Source organism: Geotrypetes seraphini, chromosome 4, assembly GCF_902459505.1.
Source record: "Geotrypetes seraphini chromosome 4, aGeoSer1.1, whole genome shotgun sequence".
Classification (NCBI taxonomy): Eukaryota; Metazoa; Chordata; class Amphibia; order Gymnophiona; family Dermophiidae; genus Geotrypetes; species Geotrypetes seraphini.
The window spans coordinates 170,061,639-170,073,888 of NC_047087.1; the positions used below are offsets into that span (position 1 = coordinate 170,061,639).

Sequence of the window (12,250 nt, forward strand, 5' to 3'; positions counted from 1 at the left end):
TGACATGGGGAATACATTGGATGAAAATACACACAGGTCTGCACTATGACAGTTATATCTTGTGCACAAGTTTTATTTGTAGCCAGGCATATATATATTTTTTTATTTTATTTTATATTTATTGAAAATTTCAAGGACATTTCACTTGAAAAATATATAAAGAGCAAAAGGCAATGCCAGCCATAATTTCCTACAAAAAAATACGTTTTATATACTCCACACCAATGATGGATAGAAAACAAGTAGTACCGTAAATCAAAAGGGAATCTTGATTACATGTCTAAGCAGTATACAATCTAATTATGCTTAATATAGAGGCAAAGAGCATAGTACACTCCAGGGACAACTAAATCATTGAGGATTAACTGTAGCTTCTCTAATTGGAAAATTAGAGTCCAATGTCTTATTACTTAGAAAGGCAGAAAACTAAGAAGATTAAAAAAAAAACATATTTTGGAGACTTAATACATTTAAATGGATATTTCAGGGAAAAAAAGGTTTAAGCAAAAGAAATGTTTTTCTCCTTTTATGGGTTTCCTTGGTCAAGGAACATTCTTACTTTACATACTAGAAAAGGGTAAAACATAACATAATAGCCACTCATGGTCTGAAACTAAGCTAAGGGGAATGTGTGGTGCAGTGGTTAAAGCTACAGCCTCAGCACCCTGAGGTTGTGGGTTCAAACCCACGCTGCTCCTTGTGACCCTGGGCAAGTCACTTAATCCCCCCATTGCCCCAGGTACATTAGATGGATTGTGAGCCCACTGGGACAGACAGGGAAAAATGCTTGAGTACCTGAATAAATTAAACCATTCTGAGCTCTCTTGGGAGAAAGGTATAGAAAATGGAATAAATAAATAAATTCTGTATTTGAGGTCTCCAGTATATCAGACATATATACAGTCAAACCTCGGTTTGCGAGTAACCCGGTTTGCGAGTGTTTTGCAAAACACAGCAAACTTTTGACTCGCAAACCGAGTGTTGACTCAATTTGCGAGCACCCCCCACCCGATAACCGGCATCGCTCCCCCCCGCTCGCAAAGGCCCCCTCGCTCCAACCGGCACCCCCCCCCCCGCTCGAACAACTTAAACTTACCCCCCCCCCCCCCGTCTGGCACCGGCACGCAGGCACAGATCGTGCCGGTGCCTAGAAGATCTTCTGCCTTTTGCCTGCCTTGAGCATGCATCTGCGCATGCTCAAGGGCTTCTAATTCTCCCTCTCGCCGAGATTCTCAGGGTTATCGGAAGGGGGAGGGGGTGGGAACGTATCAAAGCGAGTTTCCATTATTTTCTATGGGGAAACTCGCTTTGATAAACGAGCATTTTGGATTACGAGCATGCTCCTGGAACGGATTACTTTTTACTGAGATACAGAAATTGGACCCTGAAAAAACAGAATCAAACATTACATCCTCCCAAAAGACATCACAATAAATAGTTTTTGGAGCATGAAACAGTGTGACAAACACACAAACATAGTAAATTACATGTAGAAAGAAAAATAAGTTAATTGCACAGTAGAGAATGACATGGTGATAAAATTCATCACCGTTCCCGTCCCTACGGATTACCACAGGAAATAATCCCATGTCATTTTCTAGTGTCTATTTCAACCTCAGTCCTTCTACACCAGCATTCTTCAAAGCAAAGCTTGCGGGTCAGTGGTTGTGCCCAATTATACTCTGATTCTTCCCTCTCTCCTTAAAGAATGACATGAAGGTGATTTCCCACGGTTATCCGCGGGGACAGGAACGGTGATGAATTTTTTCACCGTGTCATTCTCTACTGCACAAACAAACCTTTTTTCTGAACTATTTCACCAAAGACTGAGGTCTGTAAGGTGTAGGATGGAGACCATTATCTGAATTGCTTGTACCATACTGACTGTGGACTGACAGTAACAAATTATTTCTGAACATGTGGTAGAGCTTTCTACCCAAACATTTGTCATTTATTACTTTACATAGTAACATAGTAACATAGTAGATGACGGCAGATAAAGATCCGAATGGTCCATCCAGTCTGCCTATCCTGATTCAATTTAAATTTTTAAATTTTTTTCTTCTTAGCTATTTCTGGGCAAGAATCCAAAGCTTTACCCTGTACTGTGCTTGGGTTCCAACTGCCGAAATCTCTGTTAAGACTTACTCCAGCCCATCTACACCCTCCCAGCCATTGAAGCCCTCCCCAGCCCATCCTCCACCAAACGGCCATATACAGACACAGACCGTGCAAGTCTGCCCAGTTCAATATTTAATCTTATTTTCTGATTCTAGATCCTTTGTGTTCATCCCACGCTTCTTTGAACTCAGTCACAGTTTTACTCTCCACCACCTCTCTCAGGAGCGCATTCCAGGCAACCACCACCCTCTCCATAAAGTAGAATTTCCTAACATTGCCTTTGAATCTACCACCCCTCAACCTCAAATTATGTCCTCTGGTTTTACCATTTTCCTTTCTCTGAAAAAGATTTTGTTCTACATTAATACCCTTCAAGTATCTGAACGTCTGAATCATATCTCCCCTGTCTCTCCTTTCCTCTAGGGTATACATATTCAGGGCTTCCAGTCTCTCCTCATACGTCTTCTGGCGCAAGCCTCCTATCATTTTCGTCGCCCTCCTCTGGACCGCCTCAAGTCTTCTTACGTCCTTCGCCAGATACGGTCTCCAAAATTGAACACAATACTCCAAGTGGGGCCTTACCAATGACCTTCTTACCTTCTTCCTTCTACTGACTACACCTCTCTTTATACAGCCCAGCATCCTTCTAGTAGCAGCCACTGCCTTGTTACACTGTTTTTTCACCTTTAGATCTTCGGACACTATCACCCCAATGTCCCTCTCCCCGTCCGTGCATATCAGCTTCTCTCCTCCCAGCATATATGGTTCCTTCCTATTATTAATCCCCAAATGCATTACTCTGCATTTCTTTGCATTGAATTTTAGTTGCCAGGCATTAGACCATTCCTCTAACTTTTGCAGATCCTTTTTCATATTTTCCACTCCCTCTTCGGTGTCTACTCTGTTACAAATCTTGGTATCATCTGCAAAAAGGCACACTTTTCCTTCTAACCCTTCAGCAATGTCACTCACAAACATATTGAACAGGATTGGCCCCAGCACTGATCCCTGAGGGACTCCACTACTCACCTTTCCTTCCTTCGAGCGACTTCCATTAACCACCACCCTCTGGCGTCTGTCCGACAGCCAGTTTCTGACCCAGTTCACCACTTTGGGTACTAACTTCAGCCCTTCAAGTTTGTTCAACAGCCTCCTATGAGGAACTGTATCAAAGGCTTTGCTGAAATCCAAGTAAATTACATCTAGCATATGTCCTCGATCCAGCTCTCTGGTCACCCAATCAAAAAATTCAATCAGGTTCGTTTGGCACGATTTACCTTTTGTAAAGCCATGTTGCCTCGGATCCTGTAACCCATTAGATTCAAGGAAATACACTATCCTTTCTTTCAGCAACACTTCCATTATTTTTCCAACAACTGAAGTGAGGCTCACCGGCCTGTAGTTTCCTGCTTCATCCCTGTGACCACTTTTATGAATAGGGACCACATCCGCTCTCCTACAATCCCCAGAAATCACTCCCGTCTCCAGAGATTTGTTGAACAAGTCTTTAATAGGACTCGCCAGAACCTCTCTGAGCTCCCTTAGTATCCTGGGATGGATCCCGTCTGGTCCCATCGCTTTGTCCACCTTCAGTTTTTCAAGTTGCTCATAAACACCCTCTTCCGTGAACGGCGCAGAATCTACTGAAACTGAAAGGGTTCAGGTTTAGAACAAATGCTAGGAAGTTCTTTTTTACCCAGAGGGTGGTGGACACATGGAACACGCTTCCGGAGGATGTGATAGGCCAGAACTCTGTACAGGGGTTCAAGGAAGGTTTGGATAGGTTCCTGGAGGATAAGGGGATAGAGGGGTACAGATAGAACTTGAGGTAGGTTATAGAAGTGGCCAGAAACCACTTCACAGGTCGCGGACCTGATGGGCCACCGCGGGAGCGGACCGCTGGGCGAGATGGACCTCTGGTCTGACCCAGTGGAGGCAACTTCTTATGTTCTTATGTACTCCATTTTCTCGTGTAACTTTGCTAGACAATCTCGGTCCTTCTCCAGGATTTTCTTCTGTGAACACAGAAGAGAAGTATTTGTTTAGCACATTTGCTTTCTCCTCATCACTTTCCACATATTGGTTCCCAGCATCTTTTAGCCTAGCAATTCCATTTATCATCTTCCTCCTTTCACTAATATATCTGAAAAAAATTTTTGTCTCCCTTTTTTTACATTTTTAGCCATTTGTTCTTCCGCCTGTGCTTTCGCCAGACGTATCTCTCTCTTGGCTTCTTTCAGTTTCACCCTGTAGTCCTTTCTGCTCTCCTCTTCTTGGTTTTTTTTTATATTTCACGAACGCCAACTCTTTCGCCTTTATTTTCTCAGCCACTAGGTTGGAGAACCATATCAACTTCCTTTTTCTCTTGTTTTTATTGATTTTCTTCACTTTACAATCTTATATGGATATTATAGTGGTATACTAGGGGCCGCTGAAAAGTTCTCAAATAACTTATAAGTTTCATGGTTCCACATCATTCTTGGTTGTGCTGAGAACTTTTTAGCGGCCCCTCATATATGTGTATTTGTATGTGTAGATAGATAGGTGTGTGTATGTTTTATTTCACATATAAATTCAAATATGTCGTCAGGTGGGGGGCTATAAAGTTAAAGAAGAATCGATACGTTAACTTTTTATATATTTTTGCTTCTTCTAGTTTGGCTCGTAAAACCTTTTGGAGAGAAGTAAAAATGATGAAGAAATTTGAACACCCTAATATTTTGCACATGTATGGGATCTGCATTGACAATACAAGTAAGTGACTGACAAGAAATAACCGAGCTTGTTCTTTGCCACATGGAGTCAGACTGACTACCTATACCTGGATATTCAGTTCTGGAGCCAAGACACAGCCCAGCATTGAATATCCAGGCTCTGTTCTGCCCGAGGTTAACAATGGCTTAAATTGCTGACCACTGCAGGCTGACTATTACCAGGTCTTTAACTGAAATATTCAATAAGAGCCATCACAGTGAGATAAAAGGCTGCTTTTGTTTACCTCGTTGGAATGACTACGAGACAGCATTGTATCTTCCAAAAACAGACAATATTCGTTTATTGTTAGAATAAAAAGTTACAATATTACAGCAGCCAAGGCATAGCAAAGCATAATGTATTGTCAGTTCAGAATATACAATGGAGAGAAGAATTTTCACTCATATGCGTAACAGGGGGCTAGCAGTTCCCCATAGTATAAGTAAGTGAATCTTTCTCTGGCTCTACTTAGCAAGCACGTGTTTTTTATACAGAGAAATTCTTCCTTTGTTCCAAGAAAGGCCATCCTCTAGCTCTGGTTATGTACTTCCCTATTGGTACATAAAATGATGTACAGCTAACTCCTCTTTCCCTTAGTCCACACCTCTCTCTCACCTCCACACCCCCCAGTAAAAGGGGGGCCTTACAGAAACAGAGAACTGCTTCTAAACTTCCTTCTTTCAGCACAGAGACCTGCAACTGTTAATTAGAGGTTTTACAATTCTATGCATATTCGAGTTGGTGTCCTTGTAAGATGAAAAGTTGGCAACGAGATGGCCTTTCCACAATCCAGCTGTCTGGTTCCCATAGCTTGGTTCAGAGACAGAGAGTCCATGGTTTGGTACCAAGATCTTTCATCTTGTTACACCCACATGAGCAGAGCTCCTTGCTCATTATAAATGGTTTATGGCTTTTTAGGGTGTCTGGCATATGAAGTCATACAGCAGTGATAAGAGTCCAGCAGGGCCTTGAAGAGATAGACTCCCAGCAGGGAATGAAAACAAGAACATCATTGCTGGCATTGCAAAGACTGCAACTGTAGCAAGGTACACAGGCTGGGCCTGGCTATGGGAAAATATGTCTGTAGTTGCCAGCATACACAAGTGAAAATCTAGGTCTGTAGAGTCAAGTAGAATCATCCAGATGTCCAGGATATACATGTCAACAGTTAAAGAATAAGCAAACCTCTTCAGTCTGTGTCCTTTATATGGCAAGACAGATCACTATGGACTGGAGTTAGCTTTGACAGCAATTCCAGCAGTATATGGCAAGACAGTATGAACAGATCAAGTATGCATATGTAGTATCACATCCAACTTTAAGAATTTATCTTGTTTGGCAGACTGGATGAACCTTATAGGTCTTTATCTACTGTCATCTACTATGTTACTATGTTTTTGTAAAGCTCTTAAAACATACAGGCAGTCCACGAGTTACAGACACCCAACTTAAGTATGACTTGTACTTATGCGGTTGCGGCTTTATTTGATTTCACTGAGCAGTATTTCCTGTGGCATAGACTCCTACACTTCTCCTATAGCAGATTCAGGAATGATGCATGGCCACATTAAGAACAGTGTGTGGTTGTGCATGTCAGCTGGGAGCAGAGGACAACAGCAAGAATCTTAAAATTTACAAGTTCTGAGTTACATACAAATCCGACCTAAGCACAGTTTTAAAAATGTAACTCGTTCTTAACTCGGGGACTGCCTGTATTTGTTTGGAATTAATTATAGATAGTCTATGTCCCCCTCCCCTTTTTCGCCTCTCCTTTTTCTTGTTGTCTTTATCCTATCATTGATGTAGTTCCTTTTCTTTCAAGATTTTGTAAACCACCTCAATGTTTTATGAGAGGTGGTATATAAATCCTAATAAGCGGGGGATCACGTGACAATGTGAGCAAAGAGGACACATTTCAGCTCTGCTCCTGGGCCCGCTCCACAGCACTGCCTGTATCGCAACTAACTTTCATTTTCTGGGCTTCTGATTTGATTTCCCAGTCCTGCCTCATATGGACAGATTTCTACACACCTCCGACGCTGGCATGGCTAGTAAATCCACAAAAAAGCTGTGGGAGGCAGGCAGGGATGGGATGGACAAAATGGCACCGCCACTTCCGTCACCGGCTTCCCCGGAGGAATTTACCACTACATAGCTGACCCAGCTTACTAGTGCTGTGAAATGCGCGCTGGAGCCCCAGCTAGAAAAATTGTCATGTCAGTTGGGGCAGGTCGATGCCTTGCTGGCAGACACTGAGAGGCGCACGGGGGAATTGGGGCGGCAAGTATTCGCACTGGAGGATGTTAATTTGACAGCGACCCCCATGATTGCGGCGCTGGAGAAGCAGGTTGCTGAGCAGGCCGCCAAGTTTGATGATCTGGAAAACAGATCCAGGAGGGGGAATCTCCGCTTTGTTGGGTTGCCTGAAGTCTTACCTGAGCAGCAACTTGGCACCCTTCTCACCTCCTGGCTTCAGAAAGAGCTATCGTTGCCCGCTGATATGGGCCCCATTTGTTTTGAGAGGGCCCATCGGCTGAGAAGAGCCACTGAGGGACAACAGCAGCTGCGAGCGGTGTTAGCCAAGGTACATAACTTCTTACACAAAACTGCTTTGCTGCGGAAATACACAGAACACCGGGATACTTTAACCTACGATGGTCGCAGAGTCCAGATATTCCAGGACTAATCTCCTGTGTTGCAGTCTCGCTGGTTTTGTGCTTCCTTGGCTGAAAAGAAGATCCGTTTTCTGTTTCTTTATCCAGCTACTCTGAAAATTTTCCATGATGGCTCCTGGCGGGTGTTTGACTGTGTGGATAGGGCGCAGACCTTTATGAACATCCTTAACACTTGATTTCCTAGTCTCTGGCCACCATGGTTTCTGATGCTGTTGTTATCAGTCTGGCATGCTGCCTGGGATACTGATTGGGCCCTTTGGTCATTTTTTATGGCCTTTTGGCCTTATCATTAGTTGGTGTTGGGGTGGGGTGGGGCCCTGAGCGTTTAGTTAATTCCACAAGCGCTTTTGCGTTGTTCTGTGGGTCTGTTGGCCCCAGTGGATTTTGCAGGGTTTTGGGCTGCTGGGGTTTGGGTTCAGGGTACCTAAGACAACAAGGTTCTGGGATGGGATTCTTTGTGCTCCTACCGTATTTGGTTCTTTTGTACTTAGTTTTCTTTTCTTTTTGCTTGTTTTCTTCTTTTTGGGCAGGGGACTGCATTGTTTCTCACACAGTTGGGAGTGGGGGAAGATGAGGGCTGGGCGCCTTCTCCCCGGGTTATGGCTGGACACTGCTGTTCATCCTTTTCTTACCTTTTCTCCTCAGTATAGCTAGTACTAAAATTGTCTCTTGGAATGTGGGGGGTATTACATCACCGATAAGCATCTATTCTTAAGATATGCATGTTGCTATTCAATAAGTGAAAAGGCATTTTAACAAAAGTCTTCTTACACTTGCTTCACATGTATTCATCTGTAATTGCATTTCTTTAGAAGAAAAGTCAAAGGTTGTTGGAAACGATGTTGATAAAAATTATGACTGTGGCTCTCTCTTGTCACAGCATTATGTGGTTTTTAACATTTTGAATCTGCATAAGTTTAATGGAGATAGGTGAATATTCAACCTTGTCAACCTCACATCTACCTGATTAGTCAATCATGGGTTTAGAATATAATAAAGTCAAACGATCTACAGTACTAGTACAAATGCTGTTCATCCTTTTCTTACCTTTTCTCCTCAGTATAGCTAGTACTAAAATTGTCTCTTGGAATGTGGGGGGTATTACATCACCGATAAGCATCTATTCTTAAGATATGCATGTTGCTATTCAATAAGTGAAAAGGCATTTTAACAAAAGTCTTCTTATACTTGCTTCACATGTATTCATCTGTAATTGCATTTCTTTAGAAGAAAAGTCAAAGGTTGTTGGAAACGATGTTGATAAAAATTATGACTGTGGCTCTCTCTTGTCACAGCATTATGGTTTTTAACATTTTGAATCTGCATAAGTTTAATGGAGATAGGTGAATATTCAACCTTGTCAACCTCACATCTACCTGATTAGTCAATCATGGGTTTAGAATATAATAAAGTCAAACGATCTACAGTACTAGTACAAATGAAAGACATTACTTCCTGCAAGTTTTACAGTGTCAAGGGGCAGATATTGCTTGCTTTCAGGAGACGCGTCTTTCAGAAGCGGAACATTTAAAATTGCAGCGCTATTGGGTTGGTGCTGTATACTTTTCTTCCTCTGTGGGGAGACATGGGGGGGTGGTGGTGGCAGTCCTGGTGCAAAAGTCCTTGCAATGCACGGTCACGCTTCGTAAGAAAGATTCTCAGGGCAGGACTTGTTGAACTTGAAATTAAAAGGCAGAGATTTCTCTTTGTTAGTAGTGTATAGCCCTGCTTCTAGAGATAATTCTGAAAGATGCCCACTGGCTTCCAGTGGCCCACCGAATTACATATAAAATTATCCTCTTGACCTTTAAAATAAAATCCTCTCATTTGCCTTCATTTCTACATAAACTTCTCATTCCCCAATGTTCATCTCGTACTCTGAGATCCACAAACCAAAATCTTCTTCTGATTCCCTCTATTAAAAATTTTTATTACACACGGAAAATACATTTCTCTGTCACTGCTCCAACACTATGGAATTCTTTACCTCAACCTCTTCGTGACGAACAACAACTGGATAAATTTAAGATAGGCCTAAAGACTTTTCTATTCCGTGATGCATTTATTTCAGTTTAGTATCTATTTCTCAGTTATTTTTTAATTATTTAACTTCAAAAAATTACTTCAAAGACTTTTCCCCACCCTAATGTTTTTTTCCCATCCCCTCTCTCTCCCTTTTCTCTCAACATTGTAACTTTACCCTACCATCAACCCCTTCCCTCACAATCAAGTTTGTCTAGTCTATGTTTTAATATACACTGTCTGTCCTCTAAATATTGAATATATTAATTCCTCTTATTTTTTAAAATTTTATTGTAATGTACACCGGCCAGATATTTATTTGATGGTCGGTATATTAAAACCTAATAAACTTGAAACTTGATAAGCGGTTCTATAGAGACCTTTTGAGACTTTGCACCGCTGAGCAATTGGCTGATTTGATAGTAGTTGGGGATATGAATTTTGTTATGGATCCCAGTCTGGATAGATCCACGGGTGTCCCCTCGGGGGTGAGGGAGCCAATAATGATTTAGTAACCTTTACCACTGCTTTGAATTTGGTGGATACGTGGCACTCCTTGCACCCGAGGGAGCGAGATTATATACACCTCTCCAGGGCTCACAGTACTTATTCCCATTTGGATTATATTTTCTTACAGAATAGTTTGTTTTCTCTTCCTTCTTCTGTGGCAATGGGCCCTGGGGAGGTGTCTGATCATTGCATGGTGTGGATAAAGCTACATTCCCCACCTTTTTACCATCAAGAGCGAGGCTGGAGATTTCCTGCTTATTTGTATAAGGACCCCCATTTCTCGAAGTATTTGCATGATAAATGGGAGGATTTTGCCCATAATAACTCACAACATCTTTTGGACCCGCTCTTATTTTGGTCTGCGGGGAAGGCCGTCCTCAGGGGAGATGTAATTGCCTATGTCAGTGCTCGCAATAAGCGTTTAGCTTCTGGTATATTGGGTATGGAGCGGCAGGTCTTGAAGCATAAAGCGGACTACATTCGGGTTCCCTCGTGAGTTAACTGGGAGGCTTTACTGACCACACAGTTGGCTTTGGACGCCATGAGTGCACAACGCAAATGCTGCTATATAGAAAAGGGAAGTTTTTCCGCTATGGCAATAAAAATGGGAAGTTATTAGTGAAAATAGTTAAGATCTGGGGAGGGTCTCGGCATATCACAGCCCTTAGGGATTCCGTGGGTGGGTTACACTCTAAGCCGAATCAAATTACACGATTGTTCCAGGAGTTTTTCAAATCCTTATATGCTGGGGGGGTGTCTCCCTCTGAGGCATCCCTTCGGGATTTCCTGCTTCAGTTCAGACTTCCTCGGCTTTCTGATGAGCAATTGGACATTTTAAATTCCTCATTCCTGGCTAAGGAACTGCAGAAGGCTATTGTTTCCCTCAAACTGGGCTCTGCCCCAAGGCCTGATGGGTTCTCGGGAGAATTTTATAAGACGCTGCAGGTTCCCTTGGTGCAACCACTGCTTGATTATTTTAATGCTGCTTTGGGGGTGGGAGCATTTCCTGCACAGGCTAACACGGCTCTGATCACTTTGCTGCCTAAGCCAGGGGCTGATGCAGAACTGGTGTCTGCCTATAGACCCATCTCTTTAATTGACGTAGGCCTTAAGTTGCTTTCTACGCTTTTGGCATCCAGGCTGGCCAAGTTTCTTCCTGCATTGATTGGCGAGGAGCAGGTGGGCTTTGTTCAGGGCCGCCAATCGGTGTTCAGTGTACAAAAATTGCTTTTGGCCATGGCTTACTATCAGCATCATGAGCTGCCCTCGCTCGTGGTTAGACTGGACGCCGAAAAGGCCTTTGATAAGGTGCTGTGGTCCTTTCTGTTTGGAGTATTCTCTCATATAGATGTTCACAGCCTGTTCTTACAGGTAGTGCAGGCTCTTTATCATAATCCAACAGCCTGTGTATTGGTTAACGGGGTTCGGTCCACCCCCTTTCCCATCACTTGGGGTACTCATCAGGGCTGTCCCTTCTCGCCCTTGCTTTTTCTCTTAACATTGGAACCGTTGCTCTCTTTGATTAAGCTGTCTCCTGATATTATTAATAATAATAATAATAATAATAACTTTATTCTTGTATACCGCCATACCAAGTGAGTTCTAGGCGGTTCACATTAATTAGACATGGTTACATGCAGTTTAGTATTAATTGAACAGATTTACATTAATTAAACATAGTTACGTGTATAGTTACATGTGGTACACATTATTTAAACATAGTTACTTGCAGTTAAGTATTAATTAAACAGTTTTACGTAGTGTTAAGTGTTCAATTAAATATTAAGGGGGTCCCGCTGTCTGATGTATCGGTTAAGGCACTGGCCTATGCCAATGATCTCCTGTTGGTTCTCACTGACCCACAGTATTCTTTAACAGCTCTCCTTGATACTATCTCTCACTTTGGGGTTTTCTCTGGCTTTACTTTAAATCTTCATAAGTCTCAGGCCCTCCCTTTACTCTCTGGGTTTCGGGAAACGTGGTTGGGTCCCTTCCCTTTGCAGTGGGCGGCTGATTCTATTAAGTATTTCGGGGTTCTCATTCCTGTTCACCTCTCCTGTTCGGATGTTTTAAATGTGCAGCCTTTACTGCTTGATACTGCTGTGAAGTTGAATATGTAGCGAGCCTACCCTCTTTCCTTGTTTGGCAGGATTCACCTGTTTAATATG

At 42.6% G+C, this 12,250-nt stretch overlaps 1 protein-coding gene across 1 annotated transcript in view; it reads left to right on the forward strand.

Moving 5' to 3' along the window:
* Positions 1-12,250, forward strand: part of RFWD3 (ring finger and WD repeat domain 3) — a 395,707-nt gene that overhangs the window by 45,927 nt on the left and 337,530 nt on the right. The window contains exon 5 of the mRNA XM_033942519.1: positions 4,778-4,875. Coding sequence (XP_033798410.1) covers positions 4,778-4,875 — 98 coding nt within the window. The remainder of the gene's footprint in view (positions 1-4,777; positions 4,876-12,250) is intronic.